General features: G+C 47.6%; 1 protein-coding gene and 1 long non-coding RNA gene across 4 annotated transcripts in view; both read right to left on the reverse strand.

Annotated features, from left to right (window-relative positions):
* Positions 1–20,904, reverse strand: part of LOC102135431 (doublesex- and mab-3-related transcription factor C1) — a 70,376-nt gene extending 49,472 nt beyond the window's left edge. For both annotated transcript variants that reach the window (XM_065538812.2, XM_065538811.2), the window contains exon 1: positions 20,645–20,904. In XM_065538812.2, coding sequence (XP_065394884.1) covers positions 20,645–20,705 — 61 coding nt within the window. In that variant the 5' untranslated portion in view covers positions 20,706–20,904. The remainder of the gene's footprint in view (positions 1–20,644) is intronic.
* Positions 12,891–16,499, reverse strand: LOC135969339 (uncharacterized). 2 transcript variants are annotated; one of them, XR_010584521.1, is made up of 2 exons: positions 14,949–16,499; positions 12,891–13,082 (listed from the first exon to the last, which is right to left on the reverse strand). It is a non-coding gene; the product is annotated as an uncharacterized lncRNA (long non-coding RNA). The 2 variants fall into 2 exon arrangements; XR_010584522.1 differs by lacking the exon at positions 14,949–16,499 and adding an exon at positions 13,655–14,927.
* Positions 20,905–21,307: the final 403 nt, after the last annotated feature.

The raw sequence follows: 21,307 nt of genomic DNA on the forward strand, positions 1-21,307 counted from the left end.
GACTATCATGAACAACCATCTGCCAAGAAATTCAAAATCTAGAAGAAAGAAGTAAGTTTCTGAACACATACAAGCTACCAAGATTGCATCACAAAGAAATAGAAAACCTGAACAGGAACAATAAGGAATAATAACATTGAAGCAGGAGTAAACACTCTCCCATCAAAGAAAAGTCCAGGACCTAATGGATTAGCTGGTGAATTCTACCAAGCATGTAAAGAACTGGTACCAATTCTTCTCAAAGGCTAAAAACAACAAAAAAAATGAAGAGGAGGGAATACTTTCAAAAACATTTTATGAGGCCAGCATTACTGTTATTCCAAAGCCAGACGAGGACATTACAAAACAAGAAAGCTAAAGACCAATATCCCTAATAAGCATGGATGCGAAAACCCTCAACCAAACACTAGCAACACATTAAAAATATCTTCCATCATGACCAAGTGGGATTCATACCAGGGATGCAAGGTTGGTTCAATATATGTGCAAAGTAATAAAAGTGATGCCTCACATCAATAGAACAAAGGACAAAATCCATACACTCATTTCAAGAGATGCTGAGAAGCATTCAAAAATTTCAACATCCCTTCGTGATAGAAACTCCCAGCAAAGTGGGCATAAAAGGAACATACCTCAACAAAATAAAGGCCACATATGATAAACCCAAAGCTAATATCATACTGAATAGGAAAAAGTTGGAAGCTTTTTCTCTCAGAAAGAAAAGAATGCTGACTTTCACTACTTAAATTCAACTTAGTGTTGGAAGTTCTAGCCAGACCAATTAGGCAAGAGGAAGAAATAAAGAGCACCTGTATTCGTCTGTTTTCACACTGTTGATAAAGACATACCCGAGACTGGTTAATTTAATTTTTTAAAAGGGGCTTAATGGACTATCAGTTGCACATGACTAGGGAGTCCTCACAATCACGATGGAAGGCAAAAGGCACATCATACACGTCGGCAGGCAAGAGAGAAAATGAGAGCTGAACGAACAGGGAAACACCTTATGAAACCATCAGATCTCATGAGACTTATTCACTACCACGAGAACAGCATGGGGGAAACCGCCCCCAAGATTTTATTATCTCCCACCAGGTCCCTCCCACAACACGTGGCAATTACGGGAGCAACAATTCAGGATGAGATTTGGGTGGGGACACAGCCAAAGCATATCAGCATCCAACCGGAAAGGAGGAAGTCAAATTGTTCCTGTTTGCAGATGACATGGTCTTATATAGGGAAAACCCTAAAGACTCCACCAAGTAACTATCAGAACTAATAAGTGAATCTGGTAAAGTTGCAGAATATAAAATCAGCATACAGGAATCAGTAGCATGTCTGTTTGCCAATAGCAAACTATCCGAAAAAGAAATCAAGAAAGTAATTCCATTTACAATAGCTACAAAAAACTAAAATAAAATAAAATCCCTAGCAATAAACTTAAGCAAGGAGATGAAAGATCTCTACAGTGAAAACTGTAGAACACTGATAAAAGAAATTGAAGCGGACAAAAATATATGGAAAGAGATCCCATATTCATGCACGAATTAACATTGTTACAATGTCCGTAGTAACCAAAGTGATCTCCATGTTCAACATTTGACATCCCTGTCAAAATACCAATGACAGTCTAGACAGAAAAAAAAAATCCTAGATTTGTATGGAGCCACAAAAGTTGCTCATAGCCAAACCAGTCACAAGCAGGAAGAACAAAGCTGGAGACAACACACTACCTGACCTCGAAATACACAAAAGCAACCAATACAACAGGACACTGACATAAAATCAGATACATAGACCAATAAAACGTTACAGGGAATCCAGATATAAATCCACGCATTAGCAGCCAACTGATTTTCTACATGGGAGCCAAGAACATACATGGAGGATAGGACAGTCTCCTCAATAGATGGTTCTGGACAAACTGTATGTTCACAATCAGAAGAAAGAAACCAGACCCCTATCTCTCACCATATACAAAAGTCAAATCAAAATGGCTTAAAGACTGCAATGTCAGACCTGAAACTCTGAAACTTCTAGAAGAAAACATAGGGGAAACATTTCACTAAATTGAACTGGGCAAGGATTTTTTTTTTTTCAGTAAGGCCTCGAAAGCATAGGCAACAAAAGCACAAATAGATCCAAAGGATTATATCAGACTATAAAACATCTGCACAGCAAAAGAAACGATCAGTCGAGTACAGAGACAGCTTACAGAAAGAGAGAAATAGTATTTTCAAACTATACGTCTGACAAGGGGTTAATATCCAGAATATATAAGGAGCCCAAACAATAGCAAAATTCATCATAATTCAATTAGAAATTGGGGGAAATGCCTGAATAGACTTTTCTCAAAAGAAGATGTGCAAATGGCTAACGGATATATGAAAACACTCAACATCACCAATCATCAGTGAAATACAAATCTAAACCACAATAGGATAGCACTTCGCCCCAGTTAGAATGGCTGTTATCAAAAAGACAAAAAGTAACAAATGCTGGAGAGGATGTTGAGAAAGAGGAACACTTATGCACTGTTGGTGGGAATGAAAATTACTACAGTCATTATGGACAACAGTGTGAAGATTTCTCAAAAAATTAAAAATAGAACTGCTGTGTGATTCAGCAATCTCATTACTCGGTATATAGTGAAAGAAAAGGAAATCATCACGTTGAAGAGACATCTGCACTCCTGTGTTCGTTGCAGCATTATTCACAATAGCCAAGATATGGAATCAACCTAAATGCCCATCTACAGATGAATGGATAAAGAAAAGTGTGGCTTGTATATACAATGGAATACTATCCAGCCATAAAACCAAATGAAATCCTGTCATTTGAGGCAACATCGATGAACCTGGAGGACATTATGTTAAGTGAAATAAGCCAGGCACAGAAAGACAAACACCACGTGACCTCACTCAGGTGTGGAATCTTGAAAAGTTGATTTCATGGAAGCAGAAACTAGAATAGTGGTTACCAGAAGCTGGGGAGGGAAGCGGGTGTGGGGCAATGGGAGGGGTTGGTAAAGGGTAAAAAGTTACGGGTTAGATGTAAAGAACGAGTTCTGGTGTTCTATTACACAGTAGAGCGAGTATAGAAAATACCAATGTAGTGTATACTTCAAGATTTTAAATCTAGAAGATTTTAAATGTTAACACTGCAAAGAGATGACAAATGTTTAAAGTGATGAATATGGTAATTGCCCTGACTTGATGATTATACAATGTATACAGGGATGGAAACATCACACGGTACCCCATAAATATGTACAATTATCTGTAAGTAATACATTTTTAAATCGTGAATGAAAAAAAAAGTTTAGGAGTGTACCTGAAACTCTTACAGGTGGAAAGCTCTGTAAGGGTAGAGCTCATTATCGTGCCGCCAGTCCTCATTGTGATCTTGGCGCATGGAACTATGGTGATTCTGTCCCCAGTGTGCAGAGTATCTCTGACACCTAACTCAATAAGTATTCATTAAATGTAAAGAAAACCAAGCAAACGAAAAGAAAACTGAGGTAAATACTAACAACCTCACCTGGTTGTGGCGAGGCCTGAATAAAGCAGCCTGTATGAACACCCCAAATGAAAAGTGTCCATACAAGAAGACACAGGAAATCAAATGCAAACAGAAGTGAGAGACTGGGAGCAAACATCTTCTTCAATTATAACAGACTAAATAATCGTATTTGCAATATACAGAGAGCTTTGATGAGACAACTCAAGAAACGCATGGGAGAACAAACAACAATAAAAAAGCTAACGAACAATCTGAGCAGGCCATTTATAGAAATACAAACGGCCACTATGAAGGGAAGAGGAGCTCCACATCACAAGTCATAATGGAATTAAGATAACAATGTGATTCCACTTTTCAAACTGCAACTTGAGAAACATTTAAAATTATAATGATACCAATCGGGTATCATATACTGAGGTTCTGACGCTGGTAGTGTGAATTGGCACAGATTCACGCTATGCACCAAATGTGCACTCCACATTTGGAGTGCCATTTGTCAGGGATTAAACGGTTTAAATATATTTACCCTATGGTGCATCCCCAAATTCTTTCTTCCTCCTGACACCAATCATAACTAGAAGTAGGGTGGGAAAACTGATGCTTCCTAGACCAGAGGCCTGGCGGCTCAGATGCCACTGTCTCAAGGCCCATCACAGGGTCCTAAAAGGGCTCTGTCAAGCCCTTGACAAACCCTTGGGCATCCTCAAGGCCAGGACCTTGGAAGGCTGCTGTAGGCTGAGCCTGAGCCTTGACTGAGCAGCCCGACTCAAAAATTACAGCTAAAAATCTCAGGGCTCTGTGAGACACAGTTTTCCACATCCATGCTTCCCTCAAGCGCCCTACGGTGGCTTCCACTAATGCACAGAAGAGAAACCTGGAGTTTGATTGTGGATCCCCAGCAATGCTGGGGTTCTGCTCACTGGGAATTTAGGAGTAGTTTCAGGGTTGTCTACTCACTGAGCTTCTTGACATGAAGATGGAGCTGGTGAGGGGAAAAATATAATTGGCAAGTACCCCGGTGTGAATTTCAGTAAACCTTAAAGATAACGATGCACAAATAGATCTTTCCTTTAGTCTTTAGGCTTATATAAGTAGAGTAATGTGAAAATCAGAAAACATCACTTGCAATTAGTCATTTAATCATCTATGTGAGAGTCACGTTGTGGGACTGGAAGCTGATTAGAGTGGGTTCAAGGCACACTTGGGAGAGAGGAAAAGGAAGCGATGATACTAGTCAATGAGGCAGCTCAGCACTTGAAGGAGTTTATGAGAATGTATCAACTGCTTGAAAAGAGCGTACTCATCTACAGGAGGAGAGGGTGAAGATCCAGGCCAAGGACAGGCGGATGGATTTTCACCAAGGGGACAGGCCTTGAACCAGAGGCCCAGCACAATGAAGAGTTCTGCTGGCCTCTGACAGTAAATCCTTTCAGACACCACATGTACATCGCACTTCTCAGAAAACATGAACTTCACTGGCATTCCTGCTGCTGCTGAGTCCTGATCTGACTGTATGGAGAAAGCCGCATTCCCCAGACTGGTGCGCTCAACTTTGCAAGGTGGGCAGCTCCAGTTTGTAGCCTTCTCAAGGAAGAGCAAACTCTTAAGGACCTGGTGAGCCTGATTTCCCTCCAGTGTGGCAGATAGTCAGCCCCAGGAGAGCTGGGATCTAGATTTCTAGAGTTCGTTGCTGTATCCCCAGTACCTGCAACTGATCCTGGTGTGCAGATAACAGGCCCTCGGCGAACACCTGATGAATGAAGGAAGCAATGTTAGTGCTGGCTAGAATGATTTTTCCCTATTTTCCTGAACAGGACTGGCTCAGCTGAAGACACTATGCCCTTGGTTTATTTTGCCAACAGCATAGAGGACCCATCCAGTGGCACAGGCTTGCCCAGGGAACCTGTTCTTCTGAGAGGGTGTTGGAGGAACTGGATCCAGGGAGCCCTGGCATGTTTCACCAAGTGCTTCAGGTGAGATCCCCTGCTTCTCTCACTGCTCACCGCCAAGCCCACCAAGAGAACCTCAGGCCAGGCCACAATCCCCAGGGCTCCCAAGGGTCCACTTGTCCCTCTGTTTTCCTCCCTAGGGGAGGTTACCGGACACTTGGAAGCTGAGACCACGGGGGCTGCAGACACAGAGCCGTGAACGGTGACTGAGCCCCTTCTGCTGCTTCATGACCCTGCTCACCCCAGTGGGCCTGAAATAAATACTGGCACACTTGACTCTTTTGGTGTTATATTTGATGTCCCTCTCTACATGAGGATCCGCCTCCTGTGATTTATGGTTTGCCTCTTTCGGTGGAGGTGGCAGGGAAGGGGGTCGTTGTGGAGAGAGAGTTAGGCACAGGGTACCTAGCTAAATGGGTTGCTGTCCTTGTGCCTTGGAGCAGTACTGCATGTCCCCCAGTCACTTTTGCAATAGCACAATGGTTGATGGACAGTAAACAGCTACTGGTTTCAAACACTTCATATAGGGTGGCTGATGTGCACTGACTGAGTGATAACCCTTGGGCCGGGGAGGAGGGCTGTAGGTTGAGGAACAAGGAGGTGAGGTCAGAAGGAAAGAAGATGTCATAGAATGCACAGGAAAGGCTTCAGAGGCATTAAGTTATAATTTGAGCACAACAACCCCCACCCCAACCTTGGAGAGAGCCCCTCCAACACATGGCCTCATCCATCACCTCAGGTTGTTTATCTCTTATTATGATACCGTGTCTCTTTGTCAGCTGCCCCTGATATACATTGCAAGAAAATAGCAGCAGTAGGAAGAGCTGAGTCTGGTGGATGCTTCCCAGAACTAGAAAAAGCCCAGGCTTCTCTGGGATGGCTCTGCTCCTGGCTAAGGTTCTGCCGTGGGAGTCCAGCCACCTGCAGTCCCGATCCCCATGGCCTAATGGAACCACTGGGTTCCTAGGAAACTCACAAGTTCACCATGCCACCCCCTAGCTTGACACATTTGGCTCTGAGACTCATCGGGGAAATGTGGAGTGTTGGGGTCCTGAGAGCCCCACCTTCTCTTCTGTTTTCTACTTTTAGAGTATTGTACTACTGAAATATTTCAAACCTACAGAAAAACAGAGAGAAGAATAGAGCAGTCACCATCCCTACTTAAAAATGCTTTGCTATATGTGCTTCACATCTCTCTCTCTGCTTTTGAGTTAAATACATTATGGAGACACACAAATCATTCCCAATCTATACTCACTCCTCTCCTCCCTTAGAGTAGGTCCCCAATCTTAGGCATCTGAACACCTCTGGGTCTCCATGCAGCTTCAGAGCAGCTCCTTCTCTGGCATGGGTGCTCCTGCATTGCTTTAGAGATGCTTCTGTGATGCCTGCTGGAGAACATGGGGGGATTCTACCCAGAATCCCAACCCAGAGGGCAAAAGCAAGAACATCTCAGCAGCTTTCACAGATAACCCTGGACCCAGGCCTCTCCCACCTACACCCATGTTCTCCTGAGGTGCACCCTGTCTCAGTGGGAGAGCTGAGCTCTTCACCTCTCTTTTACCAGGAGAGGCCTGGAGCACCATCCTGGGTCCCAGTCCCACCCAAGTGATGGGTTTGTGCTTCAGTCACAGGGAGCAGGTCCATTTTCAGCTGCTGTGACATCTCACGGGCTCAGTGGCGGGGAGTAGCTGGTAGGGAGGGGGAGGAAGGCAAGGCCAGGCAGACTCGAGTCCTGGGTCTGCTGGAAGAGAGGTGGGATCAGATAGATGCAGGCCACATAGCACAGTCGAAGGTGGCCCATCAACCATTTGCTCCGTCAAGGCGGTTGATACCCAAAGGGACTCACTATACTGAGGTGGGTGCAGGAGCAGGTGTGGTGGGCAGCCTTCCAGAATGGCTTTCAAGGATCCCCCTTCCTGGCACCCATGCTCCTCCTATGGGATTCCCTCCCCTTCAGGGTGGGCTGGACCTAGTGACTTGCTTCTAACAAACAAAATTTGGCAAAGGTGATGGTGTGTCATTTCCATGCTTAGGCTGTAACAGGACTGTGACTTCTGACCTGCTGGCATTCATTCTCTCCCTCAGGCTCTTCTTGTATGCGTGCTTGCCCAGATGGAGAAGGCCAGCTGGCGAGGAGCTGATGGAAGCCTCTGGCCAACAGCCATAGAGGAACTGAGGCCCTCAGGCCAGCGACCCACTAAATCCTGCCAACAATCACATGAGTGAGCTTGGAAGTCTGTCTTTCCCCCAGTCGAGCCTACAGATGAGGAACTAGATCCTGCCAACAGCCACATGAGTGAGCTTGGAAGTCGATCCTTCCCCAGTCAGGCCTACAGATGAGACTGTTGTCCCTGGGCTGGCAGCCTTGTGAGAGACTGGGAAGTAGAGGATCCAGTTAAGCCATACCCGGATCCCTGATGTGCAGAACTCTCAGAGAAAAACTGCTTATCATTTTAACTTGAAAGGTTTGGGGTAGTTTTTCTATGCAGTAATCAATAACAATTAAGACAGCAGGAATATCTGGGGGCTAGGGACTGGGTGCAAGACACAGAAGGCTCAATTAAGGCTGGGAGGGGTTCTTGGGTGCCAGCTTGGGTGCCAGGGTGGTGCATGGTGCACCCATGTTTTAGTCAGACCTGGGGTCAAGTCCCAGCTTTTTCAGTAAATATCTGTGTGACCTTGGACAAGTATCTTGAAGTCTCCGGCCCCAGTTTAGAGCTCTGTAAAATTTGACTGACATTGAACTTCCAGGACCGTTGGAAAGATAAGTGCAGGCTTAAGTAATCCACACGAGAGAGTGTGTGATATGTTTTAGGCCCTCAGTAAGTGGCAGACATGAATAGTAATAGAGTTGACCTGGGACTCTGCATCCTCCTCTTGGGAGCTCCCGGGTGACTCCGGGTCATTCCAGTGCCAAGAAACAAAAACCAAAACCCAAAAACAGTGCAGGAAAAATATCTTCCTAGCAAGTAGGACAAAAGCATCTGTTCTCCAGGAAGAGAGGCCCAACAGAGTGGATACTTTTCCAAAAATTCTGGTGTGAGGGAGGCAGCCCCAGCAGGCTGCAGCTCATAGGCCATATCCCTTATGCAAAGGACCAAATGCTCTCCTCCCTCCCTCCCTAGATTCTTCTCTTCCTCCCTGCCCCCATTCATCCCTTCCTCCCTCTCTCCCTCTGTCACTCCCTTCCTCTCCCTCTCCTCACTTTCTCTCTCTCTCTACCTTCCCCTCTCACCGATGCCTGATTCCAATATCTTAACCCCACAACTCTGCCTCTTTGCACTCATTTGACCCCTACTAGAAACCCAGCCCTTCTTTATGTCATCCTGGTTTCATTCTAGATGAACCCATATCAATGTCCTCATTATGCACTGTTTGCCAGCTTCCCCAGCCACACAGGATGGTATCTGATCACTGGCTTCTAGGGGACAGCTTGGGTGGGCATCACTCTGACCTCACCATTGCACTTTAGAGTTGGTGTGTTTAGAAGGCCCAGTGTATGCACTGTAGAAAACTGCACAGGGACGGGAGCCCAGGACTCATCCTGGACCAGTAATGGAGGCTTCCTTCTATACCACCCAGATCCAAATGAGATGATTCTGTAAGAGCCCCTTTCTATCCAGGACATCGTCTCTCATCCCGCAGACTTTCCATCTGGACATCTCAACTCTGTTCCTCTCCTACAGCCTCGTCTTCCTCCACAGTATGGCTAAAATTTGCCTTCAGTACCCTCGAAAATGACTGTTAATTCTGCCCTGCCTCAGGGCCTTTGCATTATGGCTCTGCTCTGGAGCCACCATTTCCTTACTCAGCCTTTCACTTGTTCTTTTGATCTCTGATGTTCCTACCCTCAAAAAGAACACGTCCTTTTTCCCTTGGTAACATGTCTCCTCTCCACTAGGCCAGTCCCAAGCACAGTGTCCTCACTTGACTGTCTCACCATAGTAATACATTTTCTCTCTGTGTTACCTTGAGGAAGTTGCTATACCTTTCTGGGCTTCCATTTTCCTATCTATATGATGACATATTTGACTAACACACAAACATACTGTGTACCCTTCTCTATCATAGTATTTCTCGTGCTAGACTGCCCCCTCTGGCAGGTTAATTTGCACGACTGTCCTCATCTGGGCTCTCATCTCTGGAGCATGAGCTCTGCCTTGTTAGTCCTGGAACAGCCAGTACCTGGACACAGGGCTTTATCTACGGCATAGCACCAATAAATCTTTATTGAAGAAAACGAATCAATGAGCATGTGTCCACTAGAGCTTTGCTGTGCCTGGACTCTCCGATCTGCGATAAGGGTGAGAAGTATTCCTTTTATTTCCTCTAGCTTGGAGCCCAGAGCCTCCCGCTCAGCAGGGGCCAGATGTTTTCAATGTCTGGACTCAGAGCTGTCTTCCTGGAGGTGCTGAGGCCTTTTCTCCAGTCCAGAAATGAATCTGGGCTGGCTGAATATAGGTAGGGCAAGGGATATGAGACTGTGTGGGACACACATATGGATGAAGCTACCACTGCAGCTTAAAAGGCTCAGGCCCAGGGGACAAGATTTGAGGCCACCTTGTTCCCTCCTTCCCTTGGGCTCAGAGGGAGGACCCTTGGCTGCAATGATACCACCCTCCAACCAATCCGGTGGGTTACGAGGGGCCATAACTTGGAAAATAGCAGTCGAAGTCGAAACCCAAGTGGTCATAGTGGGATTTAATAGAGCAGGGCTTGGTGACAAGGGGACCTCACCTCTAGAACACACACACACACACACACACACACACACACACACACACAGAGAGAGAGAGAGAGAGAGAGAGAGAGAGAGAGAGAGAGAGAGAACGCCAGCCTGGAGCCCCCTGTTCACCACCCATCAGAGGCTGATTCACACACCAAAACACCCTCACACATTATATCCTCAGAAGCACAACACTGCTGCTGATTGGGACCTGGCTGCCATGAACCTCCTCAGGCGGTTTGCTGTGATGACCCATTTGCACAGGCTGTTGATTTCTAGAACTTCTCAGGTTCAGGGGAAGACAGGTTTCATCTGTCAGTGTTAGTCACAGTGCCCTCACTTCACTGTTTCACCATAGTGATACATTTTCTCTCTGTGTTGAGCAAGGTGCTATACCTTTCAGAGCTTCCATTGCCCTATTGACATTCTGAAATCTTTGGCTAAATGATCTCCAAATTCTTGTTCTTCTCAGACATTTGGTGACCCTGTGGCTTAGGGGACTGTTACATTCACAGCTACCTGCTGTGTCAGCCAGTTGCCTAGTTGCAAGTGCCCTGGGGGCTATTATGCCTCCCATGAGCCCTAATGCAAGTATTTTCAGTATCCTCTAAGGGTACCCTCACTATCCCCTAAGATACTGCATGACACCATTGGCATCTCACCCTGCCTAAAATGGCTTCTTTTCATATCCCAGAGCTACAGAATGGGTGGGCAGCTGACTAGAGTCTCCCAGGCTAGGTCCTTAGGAGACTACACACACACACACACACATATATCACTATCTTATGTCCCATGACAGACTTCAGAAACTCTAGGCCAGGGCCTAGACGCAACCCAGAAGATCCTCAAGGCCTGGACCTTGGAACTCAGGCTAGCCCCTGGTTGAGCACCCTCATTCTAGAGAACTGCAGCAGAGGAACTCGGGGTCTCCACTGGGACACACGTTTCTAATCCGGCACTGCTTCATGGTAGCCAATCTTGACTGCTACAAGTGCACAGAATAGAAACTGGGTCAGCTTATTTGCAGTTTCCAAAACCACCTCAGTGGCCTGGTGTTTGTGCTTCAAGCGCTGTTCCTCCTCTCCCTTTCCCTGTCTGAATGCTTTCCTCACACATTTCAGGCATCTAATCCTCTGGGAAACCTCCACTGACTCCATTAACATCCCCAAGGCTGAGTGGGTGTCCTGTCTGAGCCTCCTCATGGACCCCGAAACTTCCTCCTGTCACTCTCTGTTGTACTCTGTTGTGCCTTTCTCGGCCTCTCCCCAACCGGCCCACTGGAGGCGACATCTGAGTATGGGCTTGCAGACATGACCAGTCCTGGACCTTCACAGATTCTGTAAGGAAGGCTTTGTCTCAAAACCTTTCATATATCAACCACCAGATTAGCAAATATTTCAAGGGACAAATAACATCAAGAGAGACGGTGAAGGACAATGAACACTATCCTACACTGCTCCTGAGAAGAAATTGCTGCCACCTCTTTTCAGATCCATTCATCAATGGTTACTCAGTGTTGAAATATTTCTAGGGTTTTGTGCCAGAATTCCATTTCTGTGTATCTCTTCTAGGGCAACACATCCTCTGCGAACAAAGATATTGGAAAAACTTTTGAGAACTTTAAAAGCTGGGGAAAAATGTGAAGGTCGTTGTGTGTGAAAGTAGTTAAAGAATTATGGCATATCACTTAGAACACTGTGTAGAAGTTTAAAATGATGAGACAGTTCTCCATGAACTGACAGGAGAAGTTCACCCAGACTTGCTGTAAAATGCAAAAATCAAGTGCCACACAATACGTGCATCATGAGCCAGTATGTATCTTTTGGCCCCATAAAAGACAAGCATAGGTTTCTATTAGTGCATGTATGTGTATGTAAATGCATTGATTGAGGAATTTTTGAGGAAACATATTAAACCATTACTGAGGGGTTGGTGACGGAGAGGGGTGGACAAGGGAGACTACCGTTTTATCTGTGTTGTTTTCGGACACAAGGATTATTTGCATAAATAAGACAATATTGTAAACAGGTGATATACCTGTACTTACTAGGTCTTTAATAAAAAGAAACTGTTATTGTTTGTAATCATAAGAATCACTTCCCCTCTTGCAGGAGCTTCTGCGAAACTCGCTTGCAAGTCAACAAAATTGTATTGAGATCCTCTCACGTACCCAGTGTTTTCACACATATAATTTACCTGTAATTTATCCAGTTCAATCTCGGGGCTGGCAAAATCCAGTTGACCCCTACTCCCTGTAACATCCACTCCAAATTTAAAATATCAACTTTTTCTTGAATCCCTACACACTTGTTTAATCTCAGCTGAGGGAGACATGGTATAAAGCTGGGGGCTGACATGGTAGCCTTTCTCGATATAAATCCCATCCATCTGCAGGGTGGTGTGGGGCGGGTCTTATCACCATCACTCATAGCCCCTCCCTGACTCTTTGCAGAACTCTGGGTCCATTCAAGGCAGTTGCACAGAGGCAGCTTATTTTCTCAAAGGAGATTCAGAAAGAAAAGGAAATGTTACTGGGCGGGACAACAGGGTTGTCCACCTCACCCGCCATCAGGCTTCGGGGACTGAGCAGCCTGGCCTCCTGGGCCAGCCCGGGTCTCATTTCTTTGAAAAATCACTAGGTTGGTATATTAGTCTTCTCGGGCTGCCATAACAAAATGTCACAGGCTGGGTGACTTAAACAACAGACATTTATTTTCTCACAGTTCTGCCAGCTGGGAAGGCCAAGATCAAGGTGCTAGCCGATTTGGTTTCTGCTGAAGGCTCTCCTCATGGTTTGCCTCCTCCTTGCTAAGACGTCACATGGCCTTTCCTGGGTGCATGCAGTGCAGAGAAGAGGAGACATCCCTGCTGCCCAAATGTCCCTGCAGAAGCACAGTTGTCACTACCTCGAGATATGACACGTACAATGAGCCCTGTGGCGTCTCTTCTCATAAGGACACTGATCCTGTCGGAGCAGGGCTCCACCCTTATGACCTCATTTAACCTTAATTGCCTCCTAAAGGCTCTAGCTCCAGATACAGTCCCATACACGGTCAGGGCTTCAATGTATTAATTGCAGAGTGGGGGAACGCAATTCAGTCCACAGCAGTTGGCAAGGTTTTTTGTTGCAGACCCTCACTTTCTGGCGTTTCTGATTCTCTGCTGTCCAAATGTCCCTGCAGAATCACAGATGTCACTACCTTGACACACTGACAGATACAACTGGCCCCGCATCCTGCCTAAAGCCACCTACTACCACATCCCAGGGTTACTAAGGAGGAGGTGAATTGGGTCTCCCAGCCCAGAGGCCCTGCTGATCGATGTCACCGCCTTAAGCGTCACCATAGATGTCAGAAACCCTGGACAAGGCCCTGGGTGCACCCTGGAATATCTTAAGAGGTCAGATCCTTGGGATGGTTCCCCAGGACTGATTCCGGCCCCTGAGAACTCTCACCCAAAAACTGCCTCAGAAGGGGCTCAGGGACTGCGTGGGGCAGTTTTTCTCGTCTTGTTCTGCCACCTGGTGGCAGTTGGCTGCGTCTACAAGGAGACAGGTGGAAGCTCCACAAAATCTGGGCCTTTCTTCCTGGGAATTTCCAGCACTTTGGAACAACCTTCCTACTTAGAAAACGACTTTCTTTATATGAGAATGAAAGTTGTGCTGGGAGATGACAGTGTAGTTATTTGGGTCTTCATTTCTATCCATTTTTAAGGTAACAATTTAAACCCAGCTTTTATCAAGCATTTAAACACAACTTGCTGGTTTGTTCATTCGAATCACATAGCTAGTCATATACAACTATAAGAAACACTACTTGCACTTGTTCATTGCTTCATGCTCAATTAACTCCTAAGTTTCAGTGGAGTGGTGTAGGAGAAAATCTAACTGGGGTAGATTGAAGGAGAGAAAGGGGAGATAGGACAGACAGTGAGACCTGCTCACTTCTTGGAGGAATTTCTAAGTATTTCACAACACTTGCCTGGAAATTCACAGGATTTTGTACACATCAGGGGGAATTATGTCTTTACATGAAAGCTAAGGGCTCTTTACCTCTGATTTGCACACGAATCCTATGAATCACAGGGCTGTCTGAAACCATTTGAACCCTCCTCTCTGCAGCATACTGTACAAGTGACCGCTCAGGCTGTGCTTCAACACCTCTAATGTTGATCATCCCATTACCTTACAAAGCCAGCGATGGCCTGGCTGTTGGCAAGGACATCTTCGTGTGAATCCCATTTGCAGCATCTGCGGTCATGTTAACCTCTTTCCCGGCTCCCTCCCCTGCCCTTGTCTCTCTGCAATTCTGGGTCCATCTAGAACTCTGGGGTGACACCCCAAGAGCAGATGTGATGGCTGAGGTCCAATCATAGGCTTTTGGTGGATATGTATTTGGGGGCAAACACACAATGCTGCATTTACCTCCACACTATGAAGATATAAAGAGCCTTCAATACACATCGATTACTCATAAATGTCTACGTCTTATGTATCAGGATCACTCTTACAATTTCATCTGTAAGGTTCAACTATTAAATGTGAGAAAAACAGTGCACAGTAATGTGACAATAGTGTCCACATGAATGAAGTAGGGTGACCAACCGTTCCAGTTTCCCTGGGACTGAGAGCTTTCCCAGGACAGGGGCCTTTAAGTTTTAAACCTGGAATGGTCCCACTCATGGCAAACTAGGACCATGGGCGACCTTGGCATGCAATGAATCATTCATTGCCAAATACAATGAACTACCTGTAGAAGACCTCTACACATCATGCTCTCTCGAGGAGGACCCTCGGGGCTGTTTTGCTCGGCAAGCAGAAACGTGACTCGAGCCTGCTGGGAGGGCCAGGAGGAAGAAACAAAGGAAAGAAAGATTGGAGGAGTGGGAGTAAGAAACACAGGAACAGACCGAATGTGACATACCAAAAATGTATCCCCTACTGGAGCACAAGGCTGTAGGAGGGAGGGACGATGAGGCAGGGGCAGAGGGGCTGAATGGGGTGTGGAGGGGGCAGGCCTTCGGCCTCTTTACACCCGGCAGAGTGATGAGCTTCGCCGATGTCTTCAATGAAGTCCTGCTGGTCCCTACCGGCACATCACACACTCCCGGAAGCATGATCTTCACTCCCTTCCTTCCACCTGCTGACCTGGTGAGTCTGGCTTCCCTCCATTGTTCTGGAATGTCCCCTAGGAGGCTGGGCTTTGGTCTGTGCAGGTCACTGCTGCATCCCCAGCCCCTGGAAGAGGGCCAGAGATGCACACAACAGTTATTGGATGGGGTGAAGGAAGCCAGGGATGGGAGGGACCGTTAGGATCTGGCTATTTATTCTGGCTTTTAGAATGTGAAAGGGCCACAAAAAGACGCTGAGGAATGGGTGGCTGCGTCTGATGCCACGGAGGACCCATCCAGTGGCACAGCCTTGCCCAGGGAACCTGCTCTTCTGCGAGGGTCTTGGAGGAGCCGGTTCCAGAGAGCCCTGGCATGTTTCACCAAGTGCTTCAGGCGAGAGCTCCTTCGGAGCCAACCCCTGCCTCTCTCAATGCTCACCACCAAGCCCATCCGCCTCCCCTTCCTCTTCCACCAAGAGAACCTCAGGCCAAGCCAGAAATCCCCAAGGCTCCCAAGGGTCTACTTGTCACTCTGCTTTCCTCCCTAGGGGAGGATACCAGACACTCAGAATCTGAGACCACCGAAGCCACAGACACAGAGCCGTGAACGGTGACCAAGCCCCTTCTGATGCTCCATGCCCCTAACTCGCCGCAGAGTCCCAGTCACCGGACCTGAAATAAATGCTGGCACGCTTGACTCTTTTTGCTTTGTGGCATTTGATGGAACTTTCAACACGTCGGGTGAACTGGGGGTGGTCAGCTTTGGCAGCGGTGGGGTTGTAGAGGGAGAGAGCTAGCATCTTCCTTAGGCTGTCCGCCCTCCTCCTCGAGGCAGCGCTGCTTGTTCCTGGGTCCTGGTGGCAATGGGCTGTGGCCAGTCAATGAATTTTCCACAGCTGGCGGCTCTGACCCTGGTGAGGCACTTACATGCAGGAATGAGGACGGATTAACATCTCACATGCAGGAATGAGGACGGAATAACATCTCTCTTTCCCCTAGCAATGCACACCATCTTCATAGCTGAGGAAAACTGGGCGGTGTTTACGGGCAGAGGTGGGAGGGTCATGTGGAGGAAGAATCTGTGGATCTCAGAAAAGGCGTTAACCCCTATACTGACAAAGAGTTCCCAGGCCCCCCTACGCCACCGCAAGACAGAGAGCCCTTCCAACAGACGGCCTCGTCTTCAACTACGCATTGTTCGTTTTCATAAGAGGAGGGCTTCATTTTTTTTTCTTTTGCCCTCCTAAGGTGACCTTGATATGTGCTGCAACATAGTATCAGCAGGAGAATTGTGCAAAGGGGGTTGCAGCATACTTCTTCCTTTAACCTGTTAGAAATTGCAACACAAGCAATCACCAAGGTCAATGGAGAGACGGCGGGCCTTTCAGACACACAGTAATGGGTGGGAGGCCCTCATAAGGGCCCACGTCAAATTACTTTGATCTGCTTACTTTCTGAATGAGGAGCTGAGTCCCACTGGTGCTCCCAGAGTGGGCTTCTCGGCTTTGCAGGCTGGGCAGCTCTAGTGTCTCAGCATGCCCAGGGGAGAGCAACACTCTCGAGGACCCACTCCCACAGGAGGCTGACCCATCCTCCCTGCTGGCACACTCTCTTGCTTCTCTCTCATTAAGACTGAAATAAATCTGGAAGTGTTTGGTGGTTTTATGGGTCAAGATCTTTTTACACCTCTTGAGAAAATTATTTAGTTGGGATAGGGTTGGCTGTTGGAGATGGAGAGGAGCTTAAGACATATATACGTATCTGGGCTCATGTATGTGGTTACAGTCATGGGACAGCATTGCTTGTTCCTAAGTACCTGTTAGGACTGTGGCCTATAGACAATGCTTTTTCCACAGGTATCTTGCTATGGCCTTGAGGAGGACAATTCAGTGTAACAACGCAGAAAAAGTATCATCTCTCCCTGCCCAAATGCATACACCCTTCATACCTGACAATGTTTATTGGCTTCAAATGGAGAGCAGGTGGCTTGGGATTTGGAGGAAAGGCCTCAGATTGAGGCTCCCACTATCCCCACCCCAAACTAAGACAGAGCCCTTCCAAAACCCTTTCCCCATTCACCTCAGATTGCATGTTTTCATATTATGATACCTCCACCCCCGCTGCACCACCCCACCACCACCACCACCACCTCCAGCCTTTCCTTGACGCCAGCAGAGGAATGCGAGTGAGGGGTTACAACGTAATATTATCTGGATCCTACGTATCCTAGGGTAGGCCCTGAGAGAACTGGTGCCAGGATCCCACGGTGTTTGTGACGAAGGGCACAAAAAGGCTGTGCAAGGCCAACGGGCAGGGATGTAAAACATGCACGTCAATCTCTAAGAACTGAAGATAATTTTAGGCTAGTTATTATGATCACTATACCCACCAGGACCATTCTAAGGCATGGAGAATACTGGTCCTTTGAAAACCACGCTGGTGCTGGCCACTGTAATTTTGGTAGGGTTTGGCCTTCATCAGATCCTTCCCTGCTCAGGAAACCTCCATAGCTTCCTGGGCCCCCCAAATCAGGTTAGAGCCATCAAGGCTCTTCCTGGCTTCGCTCCAGGCTAGTCTAGACTTATCTCTCACCCCGACAAACAGTTTTCCCTCTATATAAACAGGATAACTTATCCATTCTAACATCTAGGCCTTTGTTTCTTAAAACAACAACAACTAACTGTAGTCATATAACCCACTGAGCTCTGTCTCTCCCAGGCTTCAGGGGCGAACATCTGCTCAGTGGCTTCTGGGAATCAGCTCCGGTGAGGGCAACACTTACCCTCTTGCCCATCGCTCCTTACGGATGCTGAATATAAAGCACCTGCTGTGTGCACTGTGGAAACTGCACAGGGACAAGAGTCCAGGACAGCTTCTAGGCATGCCACAGGTGGAGTCTTTTCTCTGGCTCATCCAAGACCCAAGAGCAGCTGCTTTCCAAAGAGTCACTTTCCACTACACGTTTATTTTATTATTATTATTATTTTTTCATCTCTCAGCCATGAAGTCCACCAACTGAGGATCATGGCTCCTGTACAGGTCCCCACCCCCAGATCCTCTCCCCAGTCTCCCGAAATTCTAACCTTCCAGTTCCACTGAAGAACATGGATTGCTCCCGACGCCCACAATACCCTGCCTCGGGGACACACTGCACTTACTACTCCTTCAGTGCTTCAGATCTCAGATGGCATCTCACTACAGGGTAGCCCTCCTTGTTCCCAGACATCCGCCACCCAGGGTTAAGTGTCTCACCTCTAGGCTCCCATACCACCTGGTCCTTATCCTCATCCCAGCAATTAATACATCAAACTGCCACATCTGGCTGATTTACTTACATGACAGCCCCATCTAGACTCTCAGATGTGGGGCAGAGGCTGAGTCTGGTGCATTCCTGTATCTGCAGCGCCCGGCACAGTGCCTCACATATAGTAGGTAGTCAGTAAATGTATGTTGAATAAATGAGTCGATGAGCAAGGTGTCTAATTCATTGAATTTTTATTTTTCCCTACATTCTGGAGAACTAGGCAAATACAAGCAGAGAGCGGTTGTAATTTTGTGCAACAGACACTGACCGGCTTTTTATTTTATCTTTTTATATTTGGAGGGGGGGGAAGGATTGTACTGGTAAAGTCTCTCAAACCTTCAAAGAACAGCTTATTCCAATGCTATAATAAGTTACAGGCATAAAATGAGATAGTCTCCCAATTTCTTTTATGAAACAGCAAATCTCTCCTGCTAAAACCGAAACAGAGAAAAATAAAACATTTGACCAATGTCATTCATAAACCTAGATGTTCAACTTAAGTACTCAATCAAGTGTCTATGGAACAAAGGATTTTGAAAAAATGCTTAAGGATGGCGTTTGTTTCAACTTTGATACAATTCTGCCATCATGTAGTTTTAACCAGTTTACTTCCTGTAAATTGATGGTCATTATAAAACAAGTTAATTAAGGCAAACAAAACTTTGCAATATGCAAATTGAAAGCTAAATCACTGAGAAACACAAATAGAACTGGAACACAGATACCATGGGCGGCAGGTTCTCCCTAACCCCACTCTACCCTTCGACTCTCGAAAAGTCGGGACCCCAGCGCCCACTGCTGTGGGGCCCTTTTGACTATCTACAGCAAAACAAAGTGAAGACTCAGCCTCAGCCTTCACTGCTGGCAGGAGGAGTCCCTGACGCTAGCCTGAGATTGCAACCACCCTGGCACTGTCCCGGGTACTGATAATTGCTCCAGCCATGGCTCTAGCCCTGGCACTGGCAACTGGCACTTGCATTGGTGCTGGTGCTGATGCTTGCTTCAGCCATGGCATAGGCCCTGGAACTGGAACTGGCACTAACACTGGCACTTGTCACGTCACCAACGGCAGCTGCCATCTCGGGCACGGAGTATCTCCTCCTCTTCTCTCAATGCCTCATTTACTGCCACGGAAAGGAACCGGGGTGGGTGTCCTTCACTTTGGTCACAAACTTCGGGACTTCCATCTGTCTTGTTTCCTTTGAGAGCCCCCACAAGAATACCTAGAGCGTGGGATTACTGTGGGACACCTATTTGTGCACCAGGTACTTCTGCTGCACACTAGCTTTGGTGATGAGCTTCACGGACTCCCCAAAGACGAAATGCTTTTTAGACGAAATGTGCCTCCAACACCCTCAACACCTCCCAGACCACCTCCTCGGGGACACAGCTGGCCTGCATGAAGATGGAGTCCAGAGTAATCATCAGGAGCCGGGTCTTTGGTGTGCCCTGGTCGCCTGTCAGGCCCCAAACCAGGGCAGGATCGATTTTTCTGATCAAGACATAGGAGTGCTCTGCTGAATCAAGTTTCTTCAGATAGAACCCAAAGCCTAACTCGGGGAGGTCAGAGGCTTCCTTGAAAATCTCAGGGAGGAAGCTCCTGTACCTTTTGATGACATACTTCAGCATGTCTGCCCTTTTGATTGCCACCGTCTTCCGGTTCTTAACCAGCAGGTACTGCACCAGCTCAGCTACTTTCTAGCTCACAGGGCCCCTGGGCATGCGCATCGGGGATGTTGGGGGCCCGCGGGGTACTGCGGGGGCGGGGGCGGGAGGCTGCGGGGGCGGCGGGGGCGCGGGGCGGGGCAGACAGTTGCCTAGGGGTTTCTGGGGTCTACAAAGGAACTTTCAGAAGCACCTGAGCAGGGGCTCCACGCCTCAGAAGAAGTGCTCCCAGGGCTCCGGGGAGCACTTGCTGTCCCCGCTGCAGGCGCCCCCATGGGGGTTTCTTAGGCAAGGAGGAGAGGAGGAGGCCACCGGGCCTCTGAGACCCGCAGGCCCTGGGTGTCACCTCTACCGCGGACGTTCTCACCTGCGGCTTTGGCTGGCCCAGGAAGCAGGAACTCTGGGAAGAGATGCGCGTCCACGGGCATTCGGCGGCCTGAGCGCTGTGTGCCAGGCCGCGAGGACAGTGACGTCGCCGCGGCTGCTGCGGCGGCTGCTGAGAAGACCCGGAGCCCCAAGGTCTTGAGTCGGAGACCGCCGCCCTCAGACTGGCAGGAGGAAGAGGAGGAAGCGGGAGGGGAGGGGGCTAAGCCTCCGCCGCCCGGGTCTTCCCGGAGCTGTGGGAATGGGCGGGCGCCGCCCCGCAGTGCCTCTTCTGGCAGAAAGCAGTACCGCAGGCTAGAGCCTGAGGGATGCGGGGGCGCTGCTCCCAGAGGTGGGGCTGCTCATGTGAGGCTTGAAAGAGACCATAAGCCTAGAAGCCAGGCCCAGTGGAAGCGCTTAATGACTGTTACCTGTTGTGATGAATCCGATCATTCTGGATTATCTTCGTATCCCTCCTTCTCTCCTGTGGAGAATACTCCCTAAGAGCGTAGGCATTTCTGTCCAGCGGCTGCCTCTGCAGCTTCCTCTTCAGATCATCTACCTGAAGCTGCTTTGCTCAGTGCCTGGCCTAGAGTAACCACTTAGTGAGTTTTCCTTTGCGTTCGTTTCATTATTATAGCGTACATCGTATCTACATTGCTTGCAC

Source organism: Macaca fascicularis, chromosome X (genome assembly GCF_037993035.2).
Source record: "Macaca fascicularis isolate 582-1 chromosome X, T2T-MFA8v1.1".
NCBI classification, from domain to species: Eukaryota; Metazoa; Chordata; class Mammalia; order Primates; family Cercopithecidae; genus Macaca; species Macaca fascicularis.